The 16,504-nt window shown below is 37.9% G+C and overlaps 1 protein-coding gene across 7 annotated transcripts in view; it reads right to left on the bottom strand.

Moving 5' to 3' along the window:
* Nucleotides 1-16,504, bottom strand: part of NF1 (neurofibromin 1) — a 253,323-nt gene that overhangs the window by 120,141 nt on the left and 116,678 nt on the right. For all 7 annotated transcript variants that reach the window (XM_044248346.1, XM_044248352.1, XM_044248351.1 and 4 more), the window contains 10 exons: nucleotides 14,021-14,461; nucleotides 13,491-13,630; nucleotides 13,138-13,260; nucleotides 12,598-12,681; nucleotides 11,845-11,961; nucleotides 11,074-11,255; nucleotides 10,744-10,955; nucleotides 9,759-9,920; nucleotides 9,521-9,624; nucleotides 4,948-5,083 (listed from right to left, as the gene is read on the bottom strand). In XM_044248346.1, coding sequence (XP_044104281.1) covers nucleotides 4,948-5,083; nucleotides 9,521-9,624; nucleotides 9,759-9,920; nucleotides 10,744-10,955; nucleotides 11,074-11,255; nucleotides 11,845-11,961; nucleotides 12,598-12,681; nucleotides 13,138-13,260; nucleotides 13,491-13,630; nucleotides 14,021-14,461 — 1,701 coding nt within the window. The remainder of the gene's footprint in view (nucleotides 1-4,947; nucleotides 5,084-9,520; nucleotides 9,625-9,758; nucleotides 9,921-10,743; nucleotides 10,956-11,073; nucleotides 11,256-11,844; nucleotides 11,962-12,597; nucleotides 12,682-13,137; nucleotides 13,261-13,490; nucleotides 13,631-14,020; nucleotides 14,462-16,504) is intronic.

Here is a 16,504-nt window from a genome sequence, read left to right as displayed (position 1 = left end):
CCTTTTACCTTTTCAGAATCATGGTCTCAAATTGGACTCCAAGTTTGCTGATGATACAAAAAAAAATTTTCCTTTAGGATGACAACCACACAAAGAATTTCTACTAAAATCTACTAAGTCATGTAACCAGGCAGTTAGTAGCTATTCCCTTTTATGTCAAGTCAAAGTCACTGCCACTTCCAAAATCCACTTGACCACCTTCTTCCAATTTCCTCTGCCTCCAACCTTCACCTCTTATCTCTTTTTCCATGAGTTTTGTTTTTTTCTTTTTAAGATTCCACATATAATTGAAATCATACAGTATGTCTCTGACTTTTTTCACTTTGCATGATACCTTCAAGGGCCATGTACATGATCACAAATGGTAAGAAATTTTGTATGGCTGATTCATATTCCATTATGCATACACCCACAATTCTTTTGATTCATTCATCTGGTGATGGACACTTGGGTTGTTTCCATGTCTTGGCTATTTTAAGTAATGGGCTATGAACACGGGGATGCAAATATCTTTTCGAGTTACTATTTTCATTTCAGTATGTCTCCAGAACTGGAACTGCTGAATGATATGGTAGTTCTATTTTTAATTTTTTGAGGATTTTTCCATACTCTTTTCCATATTAGCTATAGCAACTTACAACTGCAACAAAGTGCACAGGGGTTCCCATTTTTCTCTATGCATGTCAGCATTTGTTATCTCTAGTTTTTTGGATGGTGGCCATTCTAATTCAGGTTTGAGGTGCTACCTCACTGTGGTTTCTAAGTTGCATTTCCCTAATGATTAGTGATGCCGAGCATCTTTCCACCTATCTCTTGGCCTTTTATCTAACTTATTCAGAAAAAGGTCTATTGGCAAGTGTCCACATTTTAAACTGAGGTGGGTTTTTGTGGGCGGTTTTTTTGGTATTGAACACTTCCCCACTCCATAGGTTGTCTTTTCACCGTGTTAATGGTGTGCTTGCTGTGCAGAAGCTTTCTAGTTTAATGTAGCCCCACTGGTTTATTTTTGAGTTTGTTGTGCTGTAGGTGTCACCTCCAAAAAATTATTACCAAGACCCATGACAAGAAGCTTTATCCCTTTGTTTTCTTCTAGTAGTTTCATGGTTTCAGTTCCAAGTCTTACATTTAAATCTTTAATCCATTTTGAGTTAATCTGTGTGAGGATGTAAGATGGCTCTAGTTTCATTCTTTTATGTAGGAGTACTCAGTGATCCCAGCCCCATTGAATTCTTGGCTCAACTGTCAAATATTAGTTGAACTATATATGCTTGGCTTTATTTCTGGGCTCTTGATTCTGTTCCACTGGCCAACTGTCTGTTTTTATGCCAATACATACTGTTCTGATGACTATAGCTTTAAATCAGAAGTGTAGTGCCTCTTTCTTTCTTCTTGCTCAGGACTACTTTGGCTATGTGGGGTCTTTTGTGGTGCCATACAAATTTTAGGAGTATTTTTTTCTATTTCTGTCAAAAATGCCATTGAAGACTTGATAGCGATTACACTGAATCTATAGATGGCTTTTGGTAGCATTCATATTTAAACAATTAATCCTTCCAATCCATGAACAGAGGATATCTTTCCCATTTATCTGTATCTTCAATTTTTTTCATCAATGTCATAGTTCCCAGCACAGAGATCTTTCACCTCCTTACATTTATTCCTATTGTTTTGATGCTACTGTAAATGGGATCTTTTTTAAAATAAATTTTATTGTTAGCATATAGAAATACTACTGGTTTTTGTATGTTAATTATGTATACTGTAACTTTACTAAGTTCACTGATTAGCTCTGTTTTTTGGTTGTCATTGGAGTTTCCTATATACAAAATTATGACATCTGCAAGTAGAGACAATTTTACATTTTCCTTTCCAATTCTGATACTTTTTATTTTTCTTACCTGATTGCTGTAGGTAGCACTTTCAGTATTATGCTGAATAGGAGCAATAAGAGTAGACACCCTTGTTTTGTTCCTGAACTTGAGGGAACGCTTTCACCTTTCACCACTGAGTACATTAGTTGTGTGGTTGTCATTTATGGCCTTTATTATGTTGACATATATTCCTTCTATGCCTAACTTAGTAAGAGTTTTTATCATGAATGGATGTTAAATTCTGGCAAACACTTTTTCTGCATTTATTGAGATGACTGGATGACTCTTTTCTTTCATTGTATTAATGTGATGTATCACATTAATTGAATTGCATATATTCAACCACCTTTGCACCCAAGGATAAATCCCACTTGACCACTGTATCATCATTTTAATATGCTGCTGAATTCAGTTTGTAAGTAATTTATTGAGAATTTCTGCAGCTATACTCATCAATGATATCAAATGGACTGTAGTTTTCTTTTCTAGCAGTGTCCTTTTCTGGTTTTGGTATCAGGATAATGCTGGCTTCATAAAATAAATTTAAAGTGTTCACTCCTCTTCAGCTTTTTTTAAGAGTTTGAAAAGGATCGGTGTTCATTCTTCTGTAAATGTTTGGTAAAATCACCAGTGAAACCAGATGGTCCTGGGCTTTTCTTTGTTGGGAGAATTTTATAGTAATTGGTCTATTCAGAGTTTCTACTTCTTCCTCAATCTTGGTGAGTTGTATGGTTCTAAGAATTTTTCCATTTCTTCTAGGCTGTCCAGTTTGTTGACATATAGTTTTTCACAGTAGCCTCTTATACCAATTTCTTTGGTATAAGTTGTGGTATCTCCTTTTTCATTTCTGATTTTATTAATCTCAGTCCTTCCTCTCTTTTCCTTGGTTAGTCTAGCTGAAGGTTTGTCAATATTATCTTTTCAAAGAACCAACTCTTAGTTTGGTTATTCTTTTCTACTGTTGTTCTGTAGTTATTTCTATTTATTTCTGATCTTATCTTTATTATTTCCTTTCTTCTGCTAACTTTGAACTCAGTTTGTGCTTTCTCTAATTCCTTAAGGCAGAGAGTGAAGTTGCTTATTTAAGGGATCTTTCCTAGTTCTTAACAGAGGGGTTTACTGCGATGAACGTCCCTCTTTGACTGCTTTTTTCTGCATCCCACATGTTCTGGTATATTGTGTTCCCATTTTCACTTATCTCAAGAAACTTTTTTATTCCTCCTTTAACTTCTTCCTTGATCCATTAATTGTTCAGTGTAGTATTTAATTTCCATGCGTTTACCTATTTTCCAGTTTTTGTCACGTAACTGAGTTTTGGCTTCATGACACTGTGGTCAGAGAAGATACTTGGCATAACTTCAATCTTGAATCTGCTAAGACTTGTTGTGTGTCCTAACATATGGTCTATCCTAGAAAGTGTTCCATGTATGCTTGAAAAGAATGTATATTCCGCTGTTGTTAGAATGTTTGCTATATGTCTGTTAGGTCCATTTGGCCCATAAATGTTGTTCAAATCTGCTGTTTCCTTATTCTTTATCTGGATGATCTATCCACTGTTGAGAATGGGATGTTAAATCCCCAGCCAACTGGGGATTTAATTGTATTAAATGTATTACTATTCATTTCTTTTAGGTCTGTTAGTTTTTGCTTTATATTTAGGTGCTCCAATGTGGGGCACATAAATACTTATAAACTATTATATCTTCTGGATGTATTAACCCCTTTTTATCATTACATAATGACCTTCTTTGTCTCTTTTTACTGTTTTTAGTTTGAAATCTATTTGGTCTGAAATGAGTATAGCCACCCCTGCCTTTTTGTTTTGTTCTGTTTTTGGGTTACCATTTGCTTGAAATGACTTTTTCCATCCCTTCACTCTCAGTCTATGTGTGTCTTTAGGGCAAATAGGAATCTCTTGTAGGCAGCATATTGTTGGATCTTGTTTTTTTTATCCATTCAGCCACTCTATGTCATTCAATTGGGAAAATGTAATCCACTTATGCTTAAAGTAATTATTGACGGGAAAGGGCTTACTATTGCCATTTTGTTAACTGTTTTCTGGTTGTGAGCTTGTTTTTGTTTTGTTTTTAATAGATACAGCAGAAACATCTTTATAAATAGCAATGAGGGAATAATTCACACAGAGCGGCCTGAAACAGCTTTTTAAAATGGTGATTTCACTGATCTTGCTAATGTCTCTAAGCAACTGAAGCCCTGTGCTAAAAAACAAATGGCTGGGGATGACTCTGCAAAGAAAAAGACACAAAGGCAAGGGATTTGGTAAATGCATAAATTCTTTCCCCTGTACCCACCCATCCCAAACTTCAGACCACTAATGTTTCTTCCAGAATCACAATTTAAACAGGTTAATATAGATCTGCACTAATCTCCCCTGGAATGATTAAATCGTCCCTGAAACTACATATGCAATTCAGAAACACAGAGAAAGCCATAAAAAGAACACACACCTAATATCCTCAATATGTAGGGGATGACTGTGGACATCTGAACTCAGAAGCATTACTTGCAGTGCTAGTGCTATAGAGTGTAATAATTAAATCTGAATGATGATGCAATGTATTTTATAAGTATAAAATAAACAGATTAGTTTGTTCTAGGAAAACCTGACAAGAACTCATTATATCTTTAAGAAGACATCAAAATTATAGATCAAACACCTCAACCATATAAAAAGCAAGAAGTAGACCTGACTCACATGTGAAAAACCCTGTGAGTAATTTAGACAAAGGATAACCAAAAAATTCCATGATATAGCTCATTTCAACCATGTCTATTAAAACCAACAGATTCTGTGCATTTTAAACTTGCTCCCAATGCAAGGAAAATTATTTTTAGTATCCCCTTAAAATACTCCAAACTGTCTCCTAAGCAATATTTAGTTTTTTCAAAGCCAATTCTGACAATTCTTAATGTATTAGTCATCCACATCAACTCAGTATTTTCAACCACCCACCTTCAGCCGCTAAATTCCTCTTTGGTAAAGCATTCTTTTTACTTCGAATTTAGATTAATAACGTTACTCTCTAGCCTTAAGCACTTATGCACTGAAGCATACCTGGTATAGACAATGGCACACACTTCGAAGCTGAGGGGGGAATTCTGAGGAGGAACTGATAATGGCATGGAAGAACTTTTCAGTCATCTGAAGAAGATTCCGTTGATTTTCCTCAAGGCTCTCTGACGGTTCTAACCTACAAAAAAAAAAAAGAGAGAGAGAGAAGGTAAAATCCATCTACAATAAATAAATAAAAGTACTCTTTAAAAGAGACTTTCAGCCAAATGCAATGCTGAACTTTGCTGGGATCTTGATTTGAATTAAAAAAAAAAAAAACTGTAAAAGGGCAATACTGAGAACTGCGTGTAATTCTTACTCCCTTATATTCTCACAAATTTAGTATATACTCAGCTTAGTGCCATCTTCTCCACTCTGGGTATGTCTGCCTGCAAAAAAATGTATTCCGGTTTGCTCTCCACTTCTTTGGTAAAAAGTTTCTCTGTGAGGCAAGTCTGTAGTTATCTGGCTGTGCAAGAGATGGGGTAGATGAGTCTAATTCAAGGTGATGTATTAGCAAGTCTATTTGTCCACAGGATCAAAAACCACATACTCTAAAAACTGTTATCAGAAATAAAGGTGAGCGGTACCTGGGGTGCCTAGATGGTTAAGCATCTACCCTCAGCTCAGGTCATGATCCCAGAATCCTGGTATCGAGCCCCGAGTCAGGCTCCCTGCTCAGTGGAGAGCCTGTTTTTTTCCTCTCTCTCTTTCCCTCTACTCTTCCAACCCCCCACACCCCTCCAGCCCCAGCTCATGTTTTCTCTCACTATCTCAAAAAAATAAATAAAATCTTAAGAAAGAAAGAGAGGAGCAAGAAAAAAAGGTGACAGCTGATTCCTGAGAGCTTCCCTCCTAGCCCTCCTCCTTCCACACTTAGTTTTGAACTAGTGCAGGGAAGAGGAATATTATTTATTAGGTATCTCCAACCCCAATGAACCATCTGTCAACCCACTTTAAAAATATACAATATGTGCATATTTTATTGGACCTAATGTACAAAGAACACATGAAAGAAAGACAGGTAATAACGAATTATAGTTAGAAAACTCTGTACTTTATCTTGTAGTCAACAGGGAATAACAGATGTTCTAAGAAAGGGAGCAAAAAAAAATTCAGGTTTCATAAAAATGCCTATAACAAATGACCTGAAAAATGAAAAAAAAACAATGTTGGGCAATAATGGGTGAGTTACAGCAAAAGTCAATGGGATCACGATTTACAACTGTACCAAAAAGAATAAAATACCCATGAAAATACTTAACCAAAGTGGTGAAATACCTCTATAAGGTCTTTCTTAAAATTTTAAGACACACGGGGCGCCTGGGTGGCTCAGTGGGTTAAGCCGCTGCCTTCGGCTCAGGTCATGATCTCAGAGTCCTGGGATCGAGTCCCGCATCGGGCTCTCTGCTCAGCGGGGAGCCTGCTTCCCTCTCTCTCTCTCTGCCTGCCTCTCTGCCTACTTGTGATTTCTCTCTGTCAAATAAATAAATAAAATCTTTAAAAAAAAAAAAATTTTAAGACACTGAAGAAAGAAACTGAGGACAACACAAACTAAAGAAAGACACACCATGTTCATGGATTAAAATGTGTATACTACCCAAAGCAATCTACAGATTCAAGGCAACTCCTGTCAAAATATCAAGTGTTTTTTTTTTTACCAACCTAGAATAAATCTAAAATTTGGATAGAACCACAAAGGACTTCAGTATATGTGCTGCTGAAGTGAGCACTAGAACCACAAAGGACTTCAAAGAGACAAAGCAATCTCGAGAGAGAAGAAAAGGCTAGAGGTATCATCACAATCCCAGATGCTACAAAACTACAGAATCAAAACAGTATGATACTGGTACAATAACAGTCACATAGATCAATGGAACAGAAAAAAGAGCCCAGAAATAAACCTATGCCTGTACTGTCAATTAATCTGTGATAAAGTAGGCAAGAATACACAATGAAGAAAAGACTGTCTTCTGAATAAATGTTATTCAGAAACTGGACAGCTACGTGCAAGAGAATGAAACTAGAGCACTTTCTTATAGCATATGTAAAAACAAACTCCAAATAGCTTAAATACCTAAATATGAGACCTAAAACCATAAAAGTCCTAAAAGAAAACAAAGGCAGTGATCTCTTGGATATCGGCCTTAACAACATATTTACGGATATGTCTCCGCAGGCAAGGGAAACAAAACCAAAAATAAATTATCGGGACACCACCAAAATAAAAAGCTTTTGCACAGCAAGGAAGCCATCAATAAAATGAAATAGCAATACTGAAATAACAATACTAAATGGGAGAAGATATCTGCAAATGATACAACTGGTAAAGAATTAATATCCAAAATATATAAGAAACTCACACAACTCAGTACCAAAATACCCAAATAATCTGCTTAAAAAATGGAAAGGAGTTGGGGGGAAGGAGGAAGGAGTGCCTGGGTGGCTTAGCTGGTTAAGAGTCCGCTGTTAGCTCAGGTCATGACCTTAGGGTCCTGGGACTGAGCTCTGCCTTGGGCTCCCTGCTTCTCCCTCTCCCACTCCCCCTGCTTATGTTCTCTCTCTTGCTGTCTGTCAAATAACTAAATAAAATCTTAAAAAATAATTACAAGTAGAAATACCGTATGACACAGTAACTCCATTACTTTGTATTTACCCAAAGAAAATGAAAACACTAATTGAAAAGATGCACACACCCCTATGTTTACTGCAGCATTGTTTATAACAGCAAACTCAACAGAAGTCATTGAAGTGCCCATCGACAGATGAACAGATTAAGAAGATGTGTTACACACACACACACACACACGCACACACACACGCAGGAATATTACTCAGCCATTAAAAAAGAATGAAATCTTGCCATTTGCAACAACATGGATGGACCTAGAAGTTATTATGCTAAGTGAGATAAGTCAGAGAAAGGCAAATACTGTGGGACTTCACTTATATGTGGAATCCAAAAAACAAAACAGGAGCACCAAGGTGATGCAGTCGGTTAAGAACTGACTCTTGGTTTTGGCTCAGGTTGTGATCTCAGGGTCATGAGACTGGGCGCAGTATCAGGCTCGTGCTCAGCCCACAAAATCTGTGTCAGATTCCCTCTCCTTCCCCTTTTCCCCTCCTGGTCGTGCGCTTGCTCTCTCTCTCAAATAAATAAATCTTAAAAAACAAAATAAATGAACAAACAAAAAAACGCACTTTTAAATACAGAGAACAAATTGGCGGTTGCCAGAGGAGAGGGGGCTGATGGGATGTGTGATATAGGTGAAGGGGATTAAGTGGTACAAACTTCCAATCATAAAATAAGTAAGTCACAGAGATGAAATTGAAAAGTACAGCATAGGGGATATAGTTGATGTTATAACAACGTTACAAGGTGACAGATGGTGACTGCACTTATCACAGAGACCACGAAATAATATACACAATTGTGAAACCAAAATACTGTATACCTGAAACTAATGTAACATTGTGTATCAATTATACTTCGGTTATTCCTAAAACCTGATTTTAAAAACAAAGTCAATAAGATCAATTCAGCACTGACTAAAAAGATAATGATACAGCCGAACTATGAAATATTACATAGCAGGTAAAAAGAGTGAGTAATCTTTCTATACAGACACAAAAAGATCTACAATATAGAGCTAAGTTAAAATTGAGTTGCAAAACCAGGTATCTGTTCAAAGGCTACAAACATCGTGGTTTGAAGGGGCACATGTACCCCAATGTTTACAGCAGCGAAGTCCTCAACTGCCAAAATAGGGGAAGAGGCCAGATGTCAATGACAGATGAATGGATACAGAAGATGTGGTGTGCACACACACACACACACACACACACACAGGAATATTACTCAGCCATCAAAAAGAATGAAATCTTGCCATCTGCAGCGATATGGCTAGAGCTGCAATACTATGCTAACCAAAATAAGTCAGTCAGAGAAAGACAAATACCATATGATTTCACTCACGCAGAATTTAAGAAACAAAACAGATGAACATAGGGGAAGGGAAGGAGAAGTAAAATAAGGCAAAAACAGAGAGGGAGGCAAATCATAAGAGATTCTTAACTACAGGAAAAAAACTGAGGGCTGCTGGAGGGGAGGTGGGGGAGAGATGGAGAAACTGGCTGATGGTATAAAGGAAGGTACATGATGTAATGAGCATTGAGTGTTGTATACAACTGTTGAATCATTAAATTCTACCTCTGAATCTAATAATATACTATATGTTAATTAAACTGAATTTAAATAATAAAAGTTGCAAAACCATGTATACAAGGTTTCCATTAGTATCACTCACATTGTATGTATAGTCTCTACAACTAGATTTATGTATATGTATATGCAAATGCACTGAAAAAGGGCAAAGAACAGACTAAACTAGTAACAGAGCTGTATCTCCAGAGGTTATCAAAGATACCTGTAAATTTTTTAAGAAAAATGTATTTGTGTGTAATTTTTATAATTAAAGGCTAATTTTAAGAATCAAGGGGAGAAACTGTGAAGGCCTGTTCTGATGTACAGTAATAGAAAAGTGGAGTCAAGATGGGAGATGGGAGGATGACACACCTGGTAGGATCCACTTCAAAGCTAACATGCTGCCAATCAGAGGATGTGATCACAATTCGTAATAACGGATCCAGGAGTTTTTGTAGGTAGGTAGCACCATATACCTAAAGAAATATAAAAGTAAGAATTTATTATGCCTTCTCCAAATGTCTTGCATTAAAGACATTCTGTTCTGTACGTTCTGCACATAATCAATTTGCCATACCTTGGCACAAAAAAAAGATAAATGGATACAAACCTTGAAACAGAAGGTCATTATTTTACTGGCTAAGCTGTTTCCTCGGAAAAGAGTCTGCATGGAATCTGCCAATTCTACTTCCTTAGAAAACATGTTCCAGAGCAGTTGGTAGAGTAAATGCCGAGAATCAAATAGAGTCACTAGAACTCGAGCTAGTTCATCCTGAGAACAAAACAAAATTGCATTGGTGTGAATAATTTTTTTTTCTTCAGCAGGAGACTGAAAGGTAAATCCAAAGCTGTCAACCACCTACTAAACCCAGTTCAATGGTGACTAATCAACTTTTCCGCTAGTATTTATCTGTGCACATCTGTCTATGATAGAGGACTATTTCTTCATGCCTACAGCAGATGTTAATTCTTTTTTTTAAAATCAATTTATTTCCTTAAGAAATCTCTACAACCAGTGTGGGTCTCAAACTCACAACCCTGAGGATCAAGAATTGCACACTCTTCTGAATGGGCCACCATGCACCTCAGCAGCTGTTAATTCTGAGGATTAACTGGTTAAAAGTAAAAGAGGCCTAGGCTTCACCAGGAGAAGAAAAAAAAATCCAGGATTCAGTTTGAATTATGACAAAATCAAAGAGAGAAGAAATAGGACACAATGGCCAAGAGTTTAGTTTGATATGCCCAGATCATTTTCTTAGGAAATCAACAAGCAGGAGTTAAGACTTTGGTGACCACAGGACCTCAATTCTCTGCTCATCTGGTCAGGGAAATTCAGTACACAGTGGGCTCAGCAGAGAAACAACAAAAATAGAAAGACTACAGGATTTGCAGGAAGGATTCTCACAGTTCAGGTAAGATTACTACTGAGGCTCCAGCTACTTTCCCAACAGCTGAAAACCACTCAAATAATATCTGAAGTTTCTTTCAGCTCTAAAGTTTTAGCAATTCATGCAGTAAGCATTCCTGGAATGAATAAATTCAGAAGCATCTGCTATGTGGCAGGTCCTGGTTCTACACTCCCTCAACAAACTCACCCACTGAGAACACGGAACCACGTTGGCCAGCGCCATGGCTATCGGGAGCTCTCCCTGGTCTCCCATCATCGTGACCAACTCTACCAGCCTCTCAAACCGGTCAGCCAGCACCGTTTCTGCAAGGGTGTCAAATTCTGTGCCTTGCTGGAGGATTTTTGTCAGAACTTCCATAAATGTAGCTCTTGTCTGAAGATCTTTGTGGTAACCTAAACCTGATATAGACAAATAGATGCAAATTTACTAACATGGCCTGCTGAAGTAATTTTGCTTGTCTTACATGCCAGTTGTCTAGGTTTTCAGTTTCTACATGAAGCCTTCATTTTATCTCACCTATGGAGTGCATGAGGCCACTGTCCACATTAGCATTGAGTAAGTTTGACATCGCAAGGACTGTACAGTGCCTCAGTGATGCCAGCCTCCGAGACATGCCACGCTTCCTGCCACCTGTTTGTGCATTTTCATCTTCAACTTCACTGCAGTCATTCAAAAGGTTCATGAACAATGTGAAATACCTGAGAAATAAAAAGACTGACTCTTACACAGTGAAGGCCACTTCAAAAAGAAGACTAATCAGATATTCTGGAATCATGATATGTGTATCCCGTGAGTGGTTTTGGTCTGTTTCTCTCTAGTCCTGGGGTAATCATCCAGTGTGACTCATTATGAAGTGTGCTGTGCTTAATATGATTTTATCCTGACAAAGCCAGTACATATTTCATAACATGGGCACAAAACAGATGCAATCTTTCCTGGTCAATGCATCACTTTTAGTGTTTACCATATAAAACAAGTGGTCCAAATAGTTTAGAGGATGTTATTTTAAATGACTTAATGAGGTGATCTGGGTTTTATTGCCAATAATTCACTGCTTGGATTATTTCTTTAAAAACACAAAACACAGTTGTTTTGTTAACCCAGTCCTGATTATCATAGGGAATATTGCTTCGTGCCTGTATTTTATAAGCAGCTGCCGATGGCCATAATACCAAAATAATGAGGTCCATTTTCTAAATATAATCATCTGCCACTTTGGTTAGATTTTGTTTTGTTGTGTGTGGGCTTTGTATTTTTGCTTTGCCTTTTTTGGGGACTGAAATTTACTTAAGAAATAACTGCGATTTGGCTTCCATCAATTCCACACCATCTCCTTCCTCCGGCTGCAGCGGAAGACCAGCCAGGAGTGAAACTACTGCTTCCATGCTCGCCTGGTCCAAGTCTCTGAAGAAAGAAAATTTAGGGACCACATAAATCTTGCAGATTCTTCCACTTCACCTTTCTGTCAAATAACACCTTCCTAAGAGAACTTCAGGAATTCAGAACAATCTCTTTAACTATTTATAAAGATAACCTAAATAATTTGAGATAACATGCACACCCAGAATGCAAAAACCATTCAAGGGAGGGAGAAGGTAATAATAACTTTCATAAAACCAAGTGCCATGAAAGAGATATATGTGAATGATTATTTTCTGATATGTGGCAATAAGTATTTACCATTAGAACAAATGCAGGGAATTACTTTTCAGAAAGACTTGAACCAATCAAGTTTCTTAAATATTATCTTTATCAAATTATAAAATAAAAACAATCTAAGGCATTATACATTTTATTCTCGAACAACCAGACTAATCTTCCTAAATAGACAACACTAACTTTCCAAGTAAATTGACTTTACTGAAAGTCTTTCAATTAAAAATAGGAGGTAAAGATTCGTATGCATAATTCAAATGCAAAAACGTGATATCCAAAAAACATGTACTATAATAGCTATGAAGTATCAACACCCCCAAACAGACCTGCTAATACTTAATTAAAAGTCATTCTCTCTTTCGCATTTGCTGTTGCTGTTTTTACCTTGTAAGACATTTTACATCATCATCTGCTGCTTGGTTTGATGTTCCCATAACCCAGTCTGTCAGGTATTCTACCATTTTATTCCTACGGAATGCCAGGGAAAAAGAAAACAGCAACAATTTTTTTAAGTCACACATACACCTTCAGTCATACAAATTTTTTTAATAGTGCGAATACTTTGCCAAATCACTCAGGTGATATGACAGCTTCATAAAAGAGATACCGCTACTTCAGCCCTAACAGTCAGAAGGGCACTAACAGGCAACTGATACTGGTTCCACTGATACTGGTACCCTTAGCCACGGTATCAGACTGGAAACAGAATCAAATCCTCAGCTCAAGTATAATTTAGAAAAAGGGAGCACTGCCATGGGCATGAAGCTTTGGGAAACTTGAAAATACAGGAAGAGAAAAATAAAAACGTAAAATGCTGTTTTTTCCATCCTCCCCTTTCCCATGATAATCGAGTGACTACTAATTTTGTGTACTTCATTTACTCTAGAATTTACAAGACCCCACTTTGCTCTTTTGAGAACTCACCTAAATTTCATCTCTTGACAAAATGAGAGGTCATCTCTCCTTGCCATCATTACCTCCACTAACTGACACAGTTTCGTTTTTATTTGAATTGCATGGACCATATTCCCAAGCACACGAACATATCTATTTAGACACAGAAACATTCGGGGGAAGAAATATCAGATATAAACAAAAGAGAAGGTTTTCTAAATGCTTTAATCTCTAAGTAAAATGGTTAAGCAGAACTACAAAAACTGCAGTATTTTTATATGAGTACATATATGTCCAATTCGGGTGCAATAAAGAATGGCAAATTATTCCCTAATAACTATCAATAGCGATGTGTTTCTGCTACATTGCAGTAGAATCCTTACCTGACCAGATTTAACATCATTGTTTCAATGCTAGCTTGCCCCAGATGTTCCGAGCTGCCTTCAGTATGGTTATCTAGTAAGTTCTTCATTATAGCTATGGTTTGCTCTACAAATTGAGTATTGGTATCAGTCAACAAAACCTATATAAAGAACAAAATACATTTGGCATCAAGGCACAGAAGACACACCACAGAGAGATGAAACTGCCCTGACCCAGATGTCATACACACACAGAAATGCAGCCACAGGCATGTATTCAAATAGGCACACAGACATAACGGAACGCTCATACCCACACCCAAAACATTCATAAACCCTGGCACACCTACACACTTGAGTTCCCAAAAACCAAAACTGATCCCTACATTAGATGATTCTTTTTTCTGCAATTTTTTTGCCTGTTTTTAAAAAACTGTGAGTGATGTTCATGCCAGTATCGAATTAGATAATAAAAAAGATAAAGGCTTCGTTATCAAACCAGTCACTCTATTCACAGGAAAGGGGGGAAAATAAAGCAGAGAACACTTTACCTGTCCTTGGGAGTCAAAAAACTTGCTGATGGTATTCTTCAGTTTGTTAAATAGCATTGGATAAAGAGCAGGATTCAATTCAAGACCCACCAGATCCTTAACATTGGTCCGTATCTGAAGTCCCACTTTCTCATGGTTACACACCATTAAGGATAGGAGTCGATCCATAAATTTGCTGACAGGTGTATCAGCATTTCCCTCTGAAGACATCACTGAAATCATGGAACCCTTGCGTTCACTGACTGGGCCCATGGGTGGGCTATAGGTTGCCAGGCCAGAATTGCTTCTCTGCTGCAGGCACACTCCCCCAAGGGCACAAAGAAAGCCAGTCATGTTGATCCATTCCTGTAGGGAGTCCGTGTCTGACAAATCTATGGAACCTCCTCCACTCACGTGAGACATTCGCCTCTTAACAATGGTCTTGTGAAGGCTTTCAGCAGCCTAAACACAAAATTTTTATGGAAAGCATGAATTCAACTTCAATTGGTTCAGAGACTTGACAAAATTACTTTTTATCCAACATTTCTTCCATGACAAAGAACATTTTTTACATTTAAAAGACCCAAGTCTTCACCATTTCTAGTCACATCAAGGTTATCTTACTGCCCGAGGCCAGACGAGCCTTATAGAAGGGAGGTAGTGATGGACACGGAGCCTTATAGAAGGGAGGTAGTGATGGACACACAAGCAATGTCAGGCACACAAGGTGGTTATGGACTGCAGCTCAGAAAGGACCACACACTCCAATTATTTGCTTAGATCAATTCCTGGACAAAGAGGCAATGCCTAAGCTGCTTCAAGGAATTATAAGCATTTGGAAATTTTCAACCAAGTAGTGTGTACACTTATTAGTGATGGCCCAAGTTCAAGAGCTCTGGGACCAGCTTTGCAAATACTGTTCTATTATTCACACAAATTCTGTGCAGCAAGAGGAGAATAATCAAGCAAAAGAACCAGTGAACAGAAAGAGGCTGTAATGAAGGAAGTGCAGAAAGATAAGAAATAGAAAAAAATCAAACCCTGTAATGATCTGACTGAGAAGGACTCTTCAAAGAATTCTGATCCTGTTAGTTTACAGAGCACAGAGGACAAAGAAAAACTCTTGCTGTGTGTGGCAGATTTTTCAAATTCAATTCTCCTTATACATCGCTTACAAGCTAATACTCAGCCTATTACTGAGGACATATCAACCCAAGAAAGCAACATATTAGGGGTGTTCTGTAATATAAATGATGTAGAAGTATCACTGTATTTGCTTCCTTACGTTATGTTTTGGGGTGGGGGGAGCCTTTCTCTCATGAAGGACCGCTTTGAACACAGAACTCCTGAAACCACTATTTCTTATGGCACATGCATTTATTACAGTTGTAGCTAATATCAGAATACGGCTACTCTCCCTCCTGTTGTGCTGCACATTAACCTTTTCAAGATTGAAATTACGCATATTTACGCAGGTTCTCTGAACAAAGGTAAGGACAGAACGCAGCCTGCAACGTGGTGACTTACAACAGAGCACAGTGAAAGAACCACTGGATACAACACTCCACTTTGACAAAGAAGGCCTAGATCTTGCATTTCAGTATTCTGTGTCACCTACTTTGTGAGGCTGGCTGGTAAAGTCAGGTAACGATCGACTTCACACCTTCAATGACTTGTGCAAAAGGAGCCATCGGTATCGGGCACAGAAATGTCCCCTGCAAAAGAACTTGCAGGCTGGCTTATAAGCTCCAATGTGGTAGAGCATATGTTTGGACCAAATTTACATACTGAGATTATTAAACAGTGCCAAGTGATTCTCAATATTTTTAGCAGCAGAAGGGCAACTGAGTACTCGGTATATTGACTGCATGTGGGCTGCCCCGGTGCTAAAACACTCTAATCAGTATAGCTGGGATTTCTTTCCTTTACTTGTTAAGAATTTGGATCTAGTACCACTTAGACAACTCTTTAATCAGGTTTCAACTCCTGAGCCAAGTGTTCACACTGAACAAACACTGTACTTGGCATCAATGTTAATTAAAGCATTATTTTAAAAAGGCATTATGAGATAAAGCCATAGCAGCCAAGGCTCAGCTACTACATTAAATAATAAGAAGAAGAGCTCAGAAGAGCAGCTCCATCACCTTAGTCATCTGCAGCTGGTCCTTCAAGAACTAGTGACACCCAGCAAAGTGGAGGCAGTGACAATGATATGGACGAACAACTTATTAACAGACTCAAACATGTGCAATGGTGGGGCGCCTGGGTGGCTCAGAGGGTTAAAGCCTCTGCCTTCGGCTCGGGTCCTGGGATCGAGTCCCGCATCGGGCTCTCTGCTCAGTAGGGAGCCAGCTTCCTCTTCTCTCTCTGCCTGCCTCTCTGCCTACTTGTGATTTCTCTCTCTCTGTCAAATAAATAAAAAAAAATCTTTAAAAAAAAAAAACATGTGCAATGGTGACTTTCAGATCCAGAGGAATCCCTGCAGGGAAGTTCTGGTGGAACTGC

The sequence above is a fragment of the Neovison vison genome, chromosome 5 (genome assembly GCF_020171115.1).
Source record: "Neovison vison isolate M4711 chromosome 5, ASM_NN_V1, whole genome shotgun sequence".
NCBI classification, from domain to species: domain Eukaryota; kingdom Metazoa; phylum Chordata; class Mammalia; order Carnivora; family Mustelidae; genus Neogale; species Neogale vison.
Note: the sequence above shows the minus strand (reverse complement) of the source record. Positions and strands in the feature narration are given on the sequence as shown.